The sequence below is a fragment of the Ornithodoros turicata genome, chromosome 3, assembly GCF_037126465.1.
Source record: "Ornithodoros turicata isolate Travis chromosome 3, ASM3712646v1, whole genome shotgun sequence".
NCBI classification, from domain to species: Eukaryota; Metazoa; Arthropoda; class Arachnida; order Ixodida; family Argasidae; genus Ornithodoros; species Ornithodoros turicata.
The window spans coordinates 108487379-108504963 of NC_088203.1; the positions used below are offsets into that span (position 1 = coordinate 108487379).

Sequence of the window (17585 nt, forward strand, 5' to 3'; positions counted from 1 at the left end):
AAGAAATGTTGATTCGATTCAAAAATGAACATATAGTTCCGCATTCGATTTGGAACACAGTTATGCGCCTCGAGATCTGAAATATTTTAATGTTCGCGCAGCCCATATATATTTGACAATCTAGGTTTGACCTTAAGTCCTTCAAGGATGTATTGCTCTGCATTTCACTCTTCACCGGAGCGGACAGAAGCGGTGCGCTTTCTCATTCTTCATTTTATCACGCTCGAGCCAGTGGGCGGGTCGCGCACACACTGATCTTGATCGGCACTGACGTAGACCCAACTTCAGTTACCGGGAAAGGAAACATTTTTCTTGAACTTCGGAAGTTGAAAACTCCTCCCCGCGCGACGTCATCTTTTGAACTTAGTTCTGCTTTGACGAGTTTAGCACCCCTGGTCCCCGCCTTTTTAAGCACTTCGGTGGTTCGAAAAGCGATATGAGTGTAATCCCGAGATCAGCGATTTTAGGGGACCTCACTAACCTTGATACCCTACTTTAACACCTGTCACCCTCTGAGCGAGGTAGGAGATAGCCTCTCCCGGGGGCGACTCGGAAGGTCGTCATAATAGCGGGAAGATAAGCCTGTGTTTGACCCTACTTGTGACAAAAATCTTGGTCATTGTCCGATAAACGGATTGTCATATTAACGAGGGGGATTTACATGCCGGCGGAACGGTTCCCGAGAAAAACGGTCATAAAGCGAGTATGTCAGATTAACGGGGGTCATATTAACAAGGGTTCACTGTAATTCATTGGTGTAAGGGCATAATTCATTGTTGGATAAGTGAGTGGAAGAGCGTCCTTTTGCGCTTCACTGCGACCAGCCACGACAAAAATATGTAAACCGAAACCAATTAATTACTGCAACAAATGACCCGCTTCGGTGGCAGATTTTTCTCTAAAAGGTGTCCACCGAAGGTCCCCAAAAGGGGTAGTACCCATTTTAATGCCGACAGCGCCCTGCTTTAGAAGTTGTTTTTTTACGAAACTCATTTGAATTTTTATTGAAATAATGAGCGCCTCCCTCTCATTCACACGGTGCGCAGCTTGTAGATGGTATCGGACAGATACTCGTAAAAAAGAAAGTTCGTCGATTGGTGCACCCGTTCGCGAATTATTTAGCCCGGGGTTTAATTGAAACACCCGGTATATGTTCCTTCACGTAGCCAGCATGCAGCATTACAGCCAAGATGAATTATTTCACATTACCTTTGCCTTGAGATTATGCACATTTAAGACATAATTTAGCCCACATAACGCATCTATGCATTTAATAATTTTCCCGTCGGAATGTTGCGAACTCAATACTCTTTTTCTGCAGTAACAGTATCTTGTTCGTGATATCCGTGAATGCCAACCTCAAACTTTTCGCCGTCTGGTTGCTGTCGACGGAGTGATCAGTTTTCCCTGTTGTCAAGTGGCGCAACTGCCATCATAAGCGACCACTCATCGAGTCGTCAATATGTTGCTACCATGTGGTACAAAGATTATACGAACGACATAATGTTTGCTGATGCTTCCGCTATGGCCAACGACTCCAACAACAATAGACATCCTTCTGAGTGCTGTTGGCATACTACACCAAAGTTTAGGTCTCACAGGAATTAGGAGTAACTGTTGTTGCCTACCCCCAGCTCCTGTTTTTCCGGCCTCGCGACGGCATCTTTTACAAACCGTTTGACTATATACGAAACTGAAAGCTACGTTTAATACGCTTTTTCTAGGAGTATGAGTTCCTCAGGAAGAGTCAACGCGTGTGAGATTACCTCCGCAAAAAAAAAAAAAAAAAAAAAGAAAGGAAAAAGAACGTGTAACTTTTCTTTAAACATGTCAACACACACACACATACATTGGATGGTGATGGGGTGGGCGATTCAACCCCGCTGAGGCGGTACACTGCCCTATTTCGCGTTGGGGGAGGATGAAGGGATGATGATGGGGGGCTTTCAAAGAGCCGTCGCCAGACCGGTGGAGCACAAGTACTCCGCCAGAAGACGAAGGCCCTGCGTCTGGTGGGCAGCGTTCGACCACGGACCGAGGATCTTCGCTAGGTTGAACGTTGAACGGCCGCTTGTCAACGCGTTGCACAAAGAGTTCCATTAGGGCACGCTCGTGGTGGTATTGCCCACAAGCCAGGATGACGTGGCTGAGGTCGCCGTGCACTCCACAAGTGGGGCAGATGGAAGACGAGGTGGAGCCGAGACGGTGTTGAAAGGCAGGTGTAAAGGCAACGTTGAGCCTCATGCGGTGGAAGAGAGCAGTTAAGGGGCGTGGTAGTCGCGGAGGAAGGACGAGAGAAAGCGTGGGGTCTACATCAGAGAGAAGGGAGTGAGCTATGTTGTGTTCCCACTGAGCCTGCATCTTGGGACCGGTGAGTGTCGAGAGGAGGTGTCTTCGGTCGCCCGGCGACATCATTATCGGGGAAAAAGCTGCGTGCTGATGGGTGTTCAATGCGGCTCTGTCTGCTTCTTCGTTGCCGCGGTGATACCGACATGTCCGAGGATCCACTGCAATACTACAGTGTGCCCTGCAATTGTCGCCTTCTTATAAGCTTGCAGGATGTTAAAGACAACAGGACCGAGGAGTCCACGTATCCCCAAGTTGGCCACACACTGGAGCGCGGGCCTTGAGTCTGTAGAGACGACCCAGGACTGAGCATGTCAAACGCTCTACACAATCAAGTGCTTTTAGGTTAATCGCATGTGTACCGCCACCAAGCAAGTGTGCAAAGAGCATTAATAAGCATGTTGGCATACACTGACGCCCGAATAATATTCCTATTTATTGATTCTGCGTGGCTCACAAACCGAGAGTGTAACGTATTTAATGTGAGAAAATAACTAGATCGTGTTCGGCAACCTGTGTAAGCTAAGGTAATTCTTTTTTTGCCAATAAACGCTTCACCTGCGGCACAAACACCTTAAAGCAAAGTCGGCGTTACGTTTTGAGTGCAATGACTATGGCGATATCTCGTTGCGTTTCCGATATATTTCCATATTCCAGTTCCAAAAGACACCACGCGTTCTTTAACTGCTCAGAGCAATAAAGTTGCACAGTTTGAAACGTAGCCCATATTATACAGTATGTTTGTGTTTCAGATATGAGCTAAATAAGTTAAAGAAAGCACAGAATAACACAAATTATATTCATACACGGCTGCCCTTAGCTTATGAGTGTTAGTGAATTTAAGAAAGATCGTCACATCAGTCTGCTTGATTAACAAGTATAACTAAAAGGAATGGCAAGAAAACAATTCTGCTTCGTCGCTTTTTCTCTGTGTTCCATGTCTTTCATATTAGGAAAAGTAGCGGTAGAGAAAGAGTCGACCGCTACCCATATTTATAGCGGAAATACTTTTTCCGTTACCAATTTAAAATGTAGCGGTATGTATCGCTACTCCGCTACCGAAAAAAGTAGCGAATACGGTAGCGGCGCTATGTACAACACTGGTTGCAACCATGCTGCCGTTATTAGCAGAAGGTTAGAAGGTAAAAGGCAGAAGCTAAGAAAAGGAATGTGGAATGGGTACATATGGCCTCCTCGCATCGCTTCTTTCCGAGATCTGAGCGCAGCCGGCAATCTGCACACTTTGAAGTGACGGTTTTCGCAGTTTTCTTTTTCGGCTATTACCATCGTAGTAGTAAACTTACACTTAACTTAAATGCTCTACTCAAGGTACTCTATCTTGATTACTTTTGGGAGTAACTTGGTCTCTTACAAATACTTTTAAGAGGCAGTATTTAGTATTTTAACTAGAATGCTTTGTGGCAGTAACTTGTACCCATTTCTTGGTGACGGTGTTGTAATACAGAAGAAGTTATCCTATAAGACACTCCCTTTTTTTTCTCCAGGAGGCGTCGTTTAACTTCGTCCGTTGTGATAAAACGGGGAGCTATGTCACTTACATGTGCATACACTTCATCTCAGATATTCCATTCTGCGGCGTGGCCTGCAAAAGCGTGCGGCGCCTCCCATTTAATATTTACGCGTGACAATGCGTTTGTCTGAAGGGCATGCTGTTCAATGCACAGCCTGTCGAAGACAGGGATGGGGAACGGTATCGCATGGGGTAATAGTAAGCACAGCATCGGGTGTCCGTGCGGGCGACATTATTGGACAAGATATCCACAGAGGAGAGCATTTACCCAGAAGATATCGCGGGAAAACGAGAGTATCTGAACGATATCCGTTTATATCATCACTTTGTTTGTATTGCGGTGACACAAATTTTCACAAACTTGCAACTTGGTAGTATCTTTACAGTAACGAGTTACATTCTGAGTATATTGCATTCTATACTAGATTCTTTTTAAAGTTGAGTATTCAGTACTCTGCTGAGTTACTTTTTGCTTGGCGCACGGAAACAAAACTTTCTGTATAATTTTTTACAAGCCTGCACTCCATTCTCGCGTCAATCTTCCTGGGACGGTGGGCGGGGCACATCCAAGGGGAGACGCAACGTCGACTCAGGAAGATACGATATATAAGGTGCGGAGTCAACGCGCCTGGCAATATTCGAGACGGTAGCCGACGTGATCCTGGTAGCTGGAGAGCAGACCTAGCAGGCGAGAGAAAAGCTACTTGATCGTACACTCCTAGAAATGAACTTCGCCGCATAGCACGCTCCTAGCCAACCATCATCTCGAATGATGTCCTTGATTACCCTCTTTATCTTCCTTGATTTGTTGAAAACGGGAGGCGTATGCCTTTTTTTCTTTGTGACACTTATGCTGTTCATAATTGTCACAAAAAAGGCGTACACCTCACGTCTTCAATAAATCTGGGCAGATAACGATATCATTCGAGATGGTGGTTGACTAGGAGCGTGCTATGCGGTGAAGTTCATTTTTAAGAGTGTAGGTTACGGCCGTCCGAACAATAAGGCTGCTGTAACGAACAGCGACATTTTGAGCGTGTGGTGAATGTGGGAATGGTATGACTCTAGCGAGATTCCTGTGTTTGGCGGGGTAAATTTAGTACGTGGAACTTGTGTTATGAAGCCGGATTGGATTCTTCGGTAGGCATGGCCTCGGAATAAGTTCGTGGTCCTCAAGTAGAAATCGTCACAACGGTAATTGTGTCTGCTGTCAGAGCATCACGGGTGAACGCACGGTAAAACAACTGCACATGGTACTGCATTCTTCTGTTTTTTTTTTATCTGTGCCGACGAGAACGAACACTATGACCGTCGTCGAAGCAATTGGTAACAAGAGCCGAACAGACGACAGTACTGTAATATTAACGATTTTTGTTATCATTGTCTCGAGTGTTCTTCGTTACTGGCACGATAATAAGCGGCGCGAACCAGTTCTATCTCATGGAACAATTTCACACACTTCATTAAACTTGACACTTAGCTTCAAGTCACTGTTTCTGCTCACGTTGTAATTACAGCGAGCTACTTCAAAGTATTGAAGTTTCAGTTGCCCAACATGAAAAGCTCCATTTCCTTCTTCCGATGATAGCATAAACGATTGCGTTGACGCAAGTAGTAATGTCTACTTTTTCTTTCAGTTCTTCACTGCGACCTTTGCTATTGAAGCTGGCATGAAGCTGATGGCAATGAGTCCTAAGAACTACTTTCGTGAAGGATGGAATATCTTCGACTTCATCATCGTAGCCCTCTCACTCGTCGAAATTCTACTAGACAGTGGCTCAGGACTGTCTGTATTGCGATCCTTCCGTTTGGTAAGCCTTGAATTTGTAGCCAAAAGTTGAACTACTGAAAACAATCTCTTTTGCGGAAAATATATAGCAAGTGCCCCAGAACAGCGCGGTAAACGGCCGCTTCTGCATGGTCTGGTGCCTTCTTACATTTCACGGACATCCCGCATACCTGGTCCCCATTGATATTCTACGGTTGTTGTGAACGTCGCTTTATGTAACACATGATGGTTAGCGGGTCACATCACGACAATAATTTCAAAAGATACTTCATTATAATGCTTATTCCTCTATTACAATTTCACATTTCTAGCAGAGAGGGTGCGTACACAGTATGCTGGTCATGTTCAAAAATGCCAAGGTTTACTATTTCCGGCAGGATTAATTTAAAAGTTTCCCCCTGCGGAGCGAGGGAGAGAGCATCCTAGTGACACTTAGGAGAAATAAAGGGAAATAGTATTTGGAGTGTCCCACTCGTGCAGACGTAACTTAAATACTCTACTCAAGTTATTGTATCCAAAATACTTATGTGCGTAACTTGGTATATTATAGCTACTTTCAAAAAGGCAGTATTTGGTACCTTGAAAGGGGTTGAGACACTTCCATAGATGTGGTCCATTACATCATGGACGCATTGTATTGCACGTCAGAATACAGAGGCAAAAAGAATTATTCTTCTAGGGCTCGTACTTAAGGAGATACAAGCCCTCGAGCGCACTCCCGAGCAAAGCGCAGACGTCACTGACCTCAGAGCTGCGTCCATTCCCATCGGCAGCCATAATGAAGCACGTGACTTGTCGTGCGCTGCCTCACTGGCGGCGGTGAGGTGTGTGATGTCAGAGCCGCATGAGTTTCAGTGGAGGTTCGCCTCGATGCCCAAAGCACCGTTTCTTTTTTTTTTCTTTCTTTTCTTTCCCTGGGGCAACCTGGGATGACCTGTGGCAACCCCTTTAACTAAAATACTTTTTGCACTAACTTGTGTACAAGTAGTATACGGAGGCGTCCATTCGACAAGTCTGCCGCAGGGTTGCTGCCATCGCGATTGTTTCCTGCACCGAAAATCACCGCATTTCCCCATAGAAAGCATGCTTTTTATTCCTATTAATAACTATTTGTTTTATCAGCTTCCAGGCCACGCACGCAAGGAATAGACATACACATTTCTACTCGTGAAATAATATTTTTTTGTTATCCAAATTCAACAATATGCAAGGACTTCAATCAACACTGAGAGGTGTACGGAACAAGCGAGCAATAATTATTCTATATCATAACATTTACAACAAATTTTACACTACATTAATATCTGAGCAACGGAATAAAAACGACTGGTATCTATGAATAAAATGGCTATAAGGAGATAATCAAGCCGAGCGATACCATGGAACGGATAGAGGGCCAGAATCGAAGCAATAAATTATTGTTTTAGATTTACTGTCATAATCGTTTCTTGTACTCACCACAAATTTTACACTATCAGAGGAACCAAATGAAAGCGAGCGATATGAAATAATCAAATGGATAGAGGAATAGCATCAAAGCGAGAACACTCACAACATATTCTGCATTATTGGAGGAACACAGTTCATCGGCACTCGCCGAATAAGGACGTAAGGACAGCCCACTCAAACTACAGGCGGTTCCGTGGCGTCACCCGCACTTCACCACTACGCCCGCCTGCCATCGTTCTAAACCCACATTCCTGGCATTTGGTTCCTGCAAGTTGGGTGCCAGTTTGCTCTCCCATACAGCCCATGTGACATCTATTCTCGAGCATGCCAACCTATCAGCTGTCCCTGCCTTGGATATGGACTTCTCCGTGGCAGAACTTTCGTCAGCCATTTCAGCTGCATGCAAGAAGTCGTCTCCAGGCCCGGACGCCATTACATACACGGTGACTCGAAACCTTGACCCTACTTCCCTTCAGGCCCTGCTGAACATCTGCAATCACTCGTGGAGGCATAGACAGGTTCCTAGGCAGTGGAAAGTCGGCCAAGTGGTGCCGTTGCTAAAACCAGGAAAACACCCATCCCAATTGGCATCATTTCGCCCGGTAACTCTGACCAGCTGCTTGGGAAAAGTTATGGAAAGAATGGTCTTGCGTAGAATTGAGTGGTGGCTCGAAAGCCGTGCTTTCTTCCCTCAAGAGTAAGCTGGGTTTCGACGGCACCGCAGTTCGATAGATTCTGTCCTCGACTTGGTCACGTTGGTGGAAGAGGCACGACGAGGCAGGAAGATCTTGGCGGCGGTATTTCTTGATGTTAAGAGAACATACGACACCTTACATGCTTTATACAGCGCTGCGCTCTCACGTACAACGTTGCTTTGGATAGCTGATTTCCTCAGTTAACGAGGTATTTTCGTCCGGACAAGACAAGGCGACACAGAGCAATTCCCCATCTCTCAGGGGGTACCACAAGGAAGCTTCCTAAGTCCGCTCCTCTTTAATGCCGTTATGGCGGGCATTGGAACCTGCATTCAGCGGAAAGTCAACTTGTCCCTGTATGCCGATGACATCTGTATTTGGACTACAGGCACTTCCCGTCCAGCACTCCGTCAGCGTCTTCAGCCCACGTTAGATGCCATTCACCTCTATTTACTCCAGGCAGGAATGGAGATATCCGTAGAGAAAAGCGCAGTTCTAGCCTTCACGCGCAAAGACATGCATAGATATCGCCTGTATATTGGTGGAAGCCCACTGGAGCAGGTGACAGATCACAACTTCCTCGGCGTGACTTTATCATGGAATTTGTCGTGGAAGCGCCACATAGACGTCATTGAAAAGAAAGTCCAGCGCTGGGTCAACGTGATTCGTCACTTCGCAGGTATGAGATGGGGGCGAGACGAGAAGGATCTCCTCATGCTGCACAATGCCCTGGTTCGTGGCTCAGTGATGTACAGCCTTCCCGTCCTGCACGGACCTCCTCAGACACTGATCCAAAGGATTCGAGCCCTGCTCGCGCGCAGTCTTCGGGTATGTCTCGGGGTCCCGCGAGGCGCTGGAACCCGTCTAGTAGCGGCTGAGGCCAGGGACATCCCCATTGAGGTTCTCCGTACTCGGGAAACTGCAAGCCACTATCTGCGTCTCCGTGCCCATGATAACCATCACTCTCTGATTCGCATCACTCTCTGATTCACGCTAGACGGAACGCGACGGTTCATGCTGCTGTGACATCATTCAGACCTCATATCCCAAAATTCATAGTCCACCCGACGGCACCCAAAGTGCCTCCATGGACGTTTCCATCGCCGCCTGTCACTGTCTCCATCCCGGGCCTCAAGAACAACAAAAAGAGCTATCCTGATTTTATTCTTAGGCAACTTACCCTTGACTTCATCGAGGCTCAATACCACAACAGTACCGCTGTATACACGGATGGATTATCGACCAGGGACACTTCATCTTCTGCCTTTGCCATTCCATCAGAATCTGTTACACGTTGGTGTCGTATATCTCACCGTACCTCATCGACCTCCGCTGAACTTTATGCTATCTTGTTATTCTTGACATATGCGGAAAACTGCGAACCGCGGCACTGGGTAATTTACATCGACTCCAAAGCAGCTCTCCTGTGCATTAAAAACATGGGCATCCGCGGTTCCCTTTCCTCAGTGGTGATAGATATCCTGTACGCCCTGAAGTCCCTACAAGATCGCTCCCACTACGTTGCCTTTTAGTGGGTTCCAGGGCATTTCGGAATAACTGGGAACCATGAGGCCGACGCTGCCGCTGCACACCAACAACGGCCTTCTATGCTCATTATACTCTCGAGAGGAGACAGAAGATCCCTCCTCAGGCATTTGTCCGATTCCTGGTCTACCCTACAGTGGCAACACGACATTCCAACTAGGTACTCTTTGGGAAGTGTAGACCCAACGCTGTCATACCGGCTGCCTGCAAAGCTTCCTCGTCCTCTGAAGTCGCTCATCGACAGGCTACGTCTGAATGTGGCCTTCACTCCGTCCTATCGATACTAGCTAGGCTGTGAGGCTAGCCCTATGTGCAACGAGTGGGGTGTACTTGCCAACGTTGAGCACATACTCCTCCGCTAGCGGACCTATATCAACGAGAGGCGTACACTGCAGTCACAGCTTTCCACCCTTGGCTGCCGCCCCTTCAACTTGTCGACCATCCTCGGCCCTTGGGACACCGCGGCGGACTCCAGGGCGGCCTTACGTCATGTGGTTGACTTCTTTGAGGCGACAGGCATAAAGGACTCATTATGACCCCAGCAGCGCCCTCGGACATTCCCACCATCACGACCACGTTCAGCATCGCCATCGCCACTTCGATCATTCCTGTCATCTCTCATCGTCATTACTCATCATTGTCACCACTCATATTAGACCCCTAGCTATGGGGTAGCCTTCCACTCCTAGAGTGGAAAACCTCCCCACTTCATCATCACAATATATATGTTGTTGTTGCTGTTGCTACTCTCGCGGGGATCACTTTGAAACTGGCGAAGTTCCGTCACGTCGTGAGCGCTCTACCCCAAGAGGTAGCTGTCCAGCTCATTGACGTCCTCTCCGCGCCTTCTCAAGTCAACCCCTCTAAAGCATCTACTTTAGAGTGCACCACCGCCTCCGAACGCAATCGTCGTGGAAGTGTATCCCGCAATCGTCTGCGCCATTCCTCCTTGCGCCCCCCGCCCCCCGCCCCCGCCCTCCAATTCCCAACAGGCCGCACATCCTGCCCCTGTCGCTCGCCCGTCATCAGCAAGACTTCGTTGCGCACCTGCGGGTCGAGTTTGAGTGCCTCTCTGCTATGGTGGCGTTAGCTACAGCATTCAGCCTCACCTACAGCCCCCGCCCCCGCCGCCCTGTTTGTCAATGCTCCCGGTCCCACTCCCTTGGGCGAAGGCGCTCCCCTTGCGCGGAACCTGAAGCTCCGCCCGGTTCTTGCTGATACCATGTGCGGTTTGGTTCTGCTGCCAGCGTTGCACCCGCCCATGTATGTGGTTGGGAAACTTCGGCGGGGACCGCTAGCGGCTGCGGCAGTCTCCAGCACCACATGCAGCCGCCTCGTCTTCGTTTTCGACCGCACCTCCCGTACCCGTTTCTTGTTTGACACCGGCGCCGAGGTGAGTGTGCTCCCTGCCACCCACGACGACAGACTTGTTCCCCCTCTTTTCTACCTTACTGCCATGAACAACACCGGCATTCCAGTCTACCGGCAACGAAGCCTCACTCTCAACATCGGCCTTCGACGAAGCTTCCAATGACTGTTTATGGTAGCTGACGTCAGCCATGCCATACTGGGGGCTGATTTTCTCGAGCACTTCGCACTTGCTGTTGGCATGACCAGGAAACATTTGTCGGACGTTACGACCCGACTATTTGTCAGAGCAATCCCCGCTCACACCCTCAAACCGGCGCCCGGGACCCTCATCAACGCCATCCAATCCCCTGATGCTGCCATATTAAGCGAGTTCCCCAGTCTCACCCAGCCCCTCGACTGGTCACGCCCGGTCAACGAAGTCGTGCACAACATAGAAACCACTGGTTTTGGCCCTGCCCTGGCGTCTAGCCCCAGAAAAGATGAAGATCGCCCGAGCTGAATTTGACCACATGCTTTCCATCGGCGTTGCGAGGCCCTACTTGAGCGTTTGGTCCTCCGCCTTTCACATGGTCTCTAATTGGCTATTGGCGATCTTGTGGGCACTACCAGGCCCTTAGCCTCGTCACCGTTCCTGACCGCTATCCTCTACCGCGGTTACAGGACTTCACTGCGAACTTGCACTGTTCCACCCTGTACAGCAAGATCGACCTAATGAAGGTATACCACCAGATCCCATCCTCTGATATCAAGAAGAGAGCCATTACGACCCCTTTTGGACTGTTCGAATTTCCGCGTATGCCTTTCGGACTTCGCTACGCGGCAGACTTTCAACGGTCGATAGACTCCGTAGCTCGCAGCCTGCCATTCGTCTTCGCCTTGACGACCTCCTCATTGCGAGCTCCACCACTGAAGAGCATGAGCGCCATTTGCACGTAGATTTCACTCGCCTTGTTACGCACTGCATCGTCGTTAACATCCAAAAGTGCGCATTTCGCGTCACCTCTACAAAATTCATCGGCCATCAAGTCACTCCTGGTGGAATAACCCAACCTACCAGGAAGGTTGAGCCCATCACTAGCTTCCCGCGCACGGAGTCCTTACCCCAGATCAGGCGTTTTTCTTGGCCTGGTGAATTTCTATCGAAGATTCATCCCGCACTGCGCCGACACCTTACGCCCGTCCTCTCACAATCCCGAGCAAGTGCCACTCCGCTGTCGTGGAACACCACCGCCCACTCCGCCTTTGCTAAGATCAAGGCCGATCTCGCGGCTTGCACCCTGTTGCGCCACCCGAAGCACAACAGTAATGGTAGATGCGTCTGGGACATCTATTGGCGCTGTCCTCCAGCAACAGGTTGGCACTTCCTGCAGCCCAATCGGTTTCTTCTGTAAAAGCCTGAAGGACACCGAGAGGAAACACAATACCTTTGGCCGGGAATTCCTGTTCGCATACCTCGCCGTCCGCCACCGGCCATTTCCTCCAGCGCCGATCATTCACCATCCTGACGGACCACAAGCCACTCGTATACGCTTTCCGTTCTGCCAGTAGCCGTTACTCCCTTGAGGAAATCCGGCACCTGTCCTGCCTGGCCGAGTTGTGCACCGACATCCACCAAAACGGCCCTGCCGACGCACTCAGTATAGAGTCGCGCTCCTGTCGGCCATTACGGATTCCGTGCCGCACTCCACGCTTGCTTCGGCGCAGGCTGAAGACGACGTACTGGCGATGCTACGCGGCAGTTCTACAACCTCCCTGCAACTTGAAGACCTCCCTCTCGCCGACTCTTCGCAGGCCATTTGCTGCGAAACCTCTACTTCCCAGCCACGGCCTTCTGTGCTCAGGGTACTCCAACACGCCGTAATCACCTCCATCCACAGTATGGCCCACCCTGGGATACGGGCGACGAAGAAGCTCGTCGCAACCCGATTCTTCTAGCCGTCTATGAATGTGGAATACGACACTGGGTCAAGGCTTGCCTCCCATGCCAACGCTCGAAGATTCAGCGACACACCATCTCTCCACTCGCTCTCTTCAAGCTTCCTCGCGCACGCTTCGACTCGGTACACCTCGACATCGTGGGGCCCCTTCCGCTGTCATCCGACCACCATTACCTCCTAACGGCCGTGGACCGCTACACCCCATGGTCCGAAGCTACCCGCATGCCTGACTCGACAACTGAAACCGTGGCGCGGACCTTCTTCTCCACTTGGATATCGCAGTTTGGCCTTCCCTTCCAACTCGCCACTGACCACGGTCCGCAGTTTGAGAGCCTCCTGTACTACCATCCTTGGTACATCCAGGCTTCGCACCACCTTCTACCACCGGGCACCCAACCTGTTCGTCGAGCGAATGCACCGGCACTTGAAGACCGCTCTGATGGCCCACGAAGGCCGAACGTACGTGGGTCGACCATCTCCCCCTGGTTCTCCTGCGTCTTCGCTCCGCCCTGAAGCCAGGCTTAGGCTGCAGCTCGGCTGACCTTGTCTATGGTTCCAGCCTACGGCTTCCTGCGGACTAGCTGGTGCCTTGCCATCACTCCGCCACCCAACGCCCGACTATCTCGAACGCCTGCACCTTTTCTTAGCCTACCTCCGTCCCGTGCGAACTCCTCTCGCACGCCTCACGTTCCTCAGGAGCTTGACACCGCGTCCCAAGTCTTCCTCCGGACAAACGCTCTTCGGAAAGCACTCACACCCCCTTAGTCTGGTCCCCACCCAGCCCTTGGCCGCGCTTGCAAGAACTCTAAGAGCCACCTCCAAGACCACTGTTATCTCAATGATATACTTGAAAAATGATACACAATTTGAAAAGCTCCGAGCAATAAGAAGACGCGCAGAACGCAAATACCGGTGAACGGGAGACATCGAACACTGGAGAGAAGCGTGTTCTACCCAGGCCCTTGTCAAGAAGCATCTCAAACTCCTCCCAAACATTCACTGCAGAGAAATGTGCTCCAGCCTCACAGTTTCGACACCCATTACTCGCATGTGGCAGGTCGTCAAGAGCTTACGCTCAGTACCTCTTCAAACGAACCCCTTCAAATCAATTGGTATAGTCAACAATGTATCAGACTTGGAGGTTGCAGACAAACTCCTCGCAATTAGAGCCAAATAAAAAAATTCTACTAGTATACTTCATCAAGACTCAGAGGGGATGGCACTGATAAAACTACGTGTCGAAGCAGGACAACCAAATCAAGACTTAGATTGTCCATTTACACTCCAAGAACTTCAACAAGCAACTAGTGAATCACTGAAAAAGAAAACATCCCCCGGACCAGACTGCATCACCTAGCAGTGCATAACAAATCTGGGCCCCAAGGCGACACAAGTGAGCTGCGATTGTTTGAGCACTACCTCACCGGGAGAACAATCTTCATGACAACCAATAACGGATATATTCTCCACCACCAGACATGTCAGGGGGTTCCTCAAGGGGGGTTCTCAGCTCCACTCCCTTTAACGTCCTGATGGCTCAGATTATCAAGGTATTGCCCTCAACAGCACAGTGCACGGTATATGCGGATGATATCTGCTTCTAAGCGAGTGTTATACAGGCAAGACACTTGAATAGCAAGCTCCAGTACGCTCTGACACAGATTGAACTCTTCCTTGAAGAGAGAGCGACGGATGTATCTCCGGAGAAAACAGTGTACCTGCCATTCACTTCTAAACGACTGCCAAAGTTCGAGATAACACTACAGGGGAAACCAGTCAAGCGCGTAACTAAACACACATTCCTCGGCATACAACCTAATAGAAATCTAACCTGGACAGACGAAATAGAGCGCATACGTACTCGGACCAAACCATATCTTAATGTCGTACGAGCACTGGGAGGCTACCGATCAGGAAACACCACAGCTCTTCGCATCCTTCACCGTTCCCTAATCAGACAAATTCTGTCATACAGCCTCCCTGTCAAACATGGTCTCTCGCCCTTTCAAGAGAAGAAGCTTCATTCTGTCATCGCTCAGAGTCAGCGCACCATCCTTTGACTACCAAGACCGACGCGAGCAAATTTGGTCCTCGCACAAGCTAGGGAACCTCCAATAAAAGTTCTCCGCGACCAGGAGTCTCAAAGAAACGTCATTCGACTTATCACCAGACACAGTTCTCGTCCTCTCGTATCCAAGCTTCAACAGCGAAACCGTTCGACATTATACACATGCTTTCACGACCTGGCTCAGAATCTTCCAAGGCACCGAATGAAGGACCTCCACCGACCCTTTCCTCCTTGGACACTTCAACCTGTGCCAACAGCACTAGATATTCCCGGTATCACAAAGAAAATGCACACACCGGCAGTTGCTCTGAAGATGTCAACAATTGCCTATCTTCACGACGTTTACTCAGAGGCTGATAAAATGTTTACGGATGGGTCATGCACCGACACAGGATCCTCTAGTGAGATACACTGTGCGTCTTTCACGGAAGGCTACAGGCTCTCGCACAGACCTCAACAGACGCAGAGCTCTACGCTATCTACAAGGCATTCAAACACAGGTTGTGTCACCTAAGGTGATAAAAAATTATAACTGGCGATGTACTCGCCGAAGGATCGACTTTCGGCAATTACCTTCTGAAAACTTTTGCCACCATTGAAGAAGGCGTTGGACAATTTTCAGTTGCCGGAAATTTATTTTTTCAATTGAACTTTGAAAATTGCCAAGCGAACCTCATTTTTTTTACAGAAATATGAAGTCCCCCACGAATATCCGCAGACCCAACAGAAACTATGCACAGTATCGCAACAGAAATAGTAAAAAAAAAATTGTGAAAATTACGCTTTAGCCCCGCCTGTTTGATTTTCGCAAAAACGCGCGCGCGACAAGTGCGTCTAGAGGAGTAAGTGTCCCCGCCTTCATTTGTTTTTCCTTCCTTGTGATAAGACGGTTATTTTGTTTTCTTTGTGATAAGTCGGTAGTTGCCAGCACCAAGGTCAAAGCGGGGGAACGAAAACTAAAACAAGAGGCGGGGACACTTCCTTCTCTCCACGCACCTACGGCGCGCTCTTCTTTGCGAAAATCAAGCAGGCGGGGCTAAAGCGTAATTTTCACAAATTTTTTTCGACTATTTCTGTTGCGATACTGTGCTAAGTTTTTGTTCGGTCTGTGGTTATCCGTGGAGGACTTCATATTTCTGTAAAAAAAAAAAGTCAGGTTCGCGTGGCAATTTTCAAAGTTCAATTGAACAAAATAAATTTCCCTCAATTAAAAATTGTCCAAAGTCTCACTAAATGGTGGCAAAAGTTAGAAGGTAATTGCCGAAAGTCCCACAATCCTCCGGCCAGTACGTCGCCAGTTTGAATTTTTTATCCCCTTAGTTGAAACACCCTGTATATCAGCACAACAGACAAGCCCATCTGGATAACCCGCACAGACGCGAAACCTGCCACCCAATCGCTACAATTCCCGGCCATGAACAACCCCCTAATCTACAAAATTTGCGTTGCTCATTAAAAAAAATAGTTAATAGTGGAAAAACTATTATGCTCCAGTGGGTTCGCTCCCATTGTGGCATACCAGCTAACGAAACTGCCGACGCCACAGCAAGAATGGCTCACAGCGAAGTAACTGTGTCGTCAATACCGTTCACACCAGATGATGCGAAATGTCTCCTCGTATCTTCTAAATCACGAGATAGGTTTTTGAGTATTTAGTATTCTACTCATATACTTTTCAATGTTGAGCATTTAGTACTCTACTGAGTTACTTTTTCGCGTGATGCTCAATAACTTAAATACTTAATTCTTTCGAGTATCTTGTACAAGCCTGCAGTTGCTTTTGTGGGATCTGCTCCTAATAGGGTGGCCTATCCCCCAGGTGTGGGTTATAATAGAGAAGTTCTTTCCCTGCTGCCAACCAGGAATGACTCTGACACAGAAAGTACAACAACACATTTATTTGCCGGAGCTGGCTTCCCAACCGTCCTATCTGCGCACTGTGCAGAACCCACTCACCGTCGTCCACCACCTTTCACTCCGCCTCACCGGGCCTCCGAAGACAGGAGAACAATACCGGAGGAATGTGCCCGTGGCAAGGTCACACTGAAGTCCCCCGTCTAAGATCCCCCACTTCCCCCCACCTAAGGCCCAGTCACCGGGTTGGGCCTCAGGAGGTCTGGGAGGTCCTGGTCAAACGTGGACGCTGCTGGTTCCGTGCCCCGGTTCCACGGGCGTCGCTGGGGCTGGGAGTTGGACGTACGGGAGTAGCTCTGGTCGGAAGGCCCGCAGCACTTGGAGTGCAGCCAGCCAGGACTGCCTGTTCAGGGGTGGTGATGGCCGGGGGCCGGGCGAGACAGCAGGGGTCGGGCTCTCCGAGGGAGTTTACTTGGCCAGGGACGCTGCGGCGACCTGGCGGGTAAATTAAAGGAAGGCCGGGCCTGGGCCTAACAATGCGGTCCGTGCGGTGCTCTAATCACGTTTGTAGCCTTCCACAAGAATGGTGGTGGTGGTGAAACTGCTCGCCGTGTCCGGCCACGCATGTAGCGGGCAACGTCATGAATAAAGCAGGAGGATGAGGTAGATGATTAGATGAGGATGAGGTTAGATGAGATGAGGGGGGGATATGTTTAATGCAAAGCAATGCCTTGCAAATGCAATGGAAAATGCAAAAATGCAATGCCTTGCATTGCTGACAAATTGGAGACGGCATGAGGTTAATCCGATGTAGCCAGCTGCGTGTAAAGCTGATTCACAATGGTCGTTTCGTGCGTCGAATGTGGTCCAAACATTTCCTCGACGATTATCAGTGCCCCATTCCGTCTAATGCGGGTGTTTCGATGCTGATTCGTCTTCGGACCACACTGAACAGGCACGGTCTTTCTCATCGGCCTCTTGTCATTCTCATACATGTTGG

The 17585-nt window shown here is 49.2% G+C and overlaps 1 protein-coding gene across 5 annotated transcripts in view; it reads left to right on the forward strand.

Moving 5' to 3' along the window:
• LOC135389179 (sodium channel protein para-like) overlaps positions 1-17585 on the forward strand; it is a 292829-nt gene that overhangs the window by 167502 nt on the left and 107742 nt on the right. For all 5 annotated transcript variants that reach the window (XM_064619242.1, XM_064619243.1, XM_064619246.1 and 2 more), the window contains one exon: positions 5515-5688. In XM_064619242.1, coding sequence (XP_064475312.1) covers positions 5515-5688 — 174 coding nt within the window. The remainder of the gene's footprint in view (positions 1-5514; positions 5689-17585) is intronic.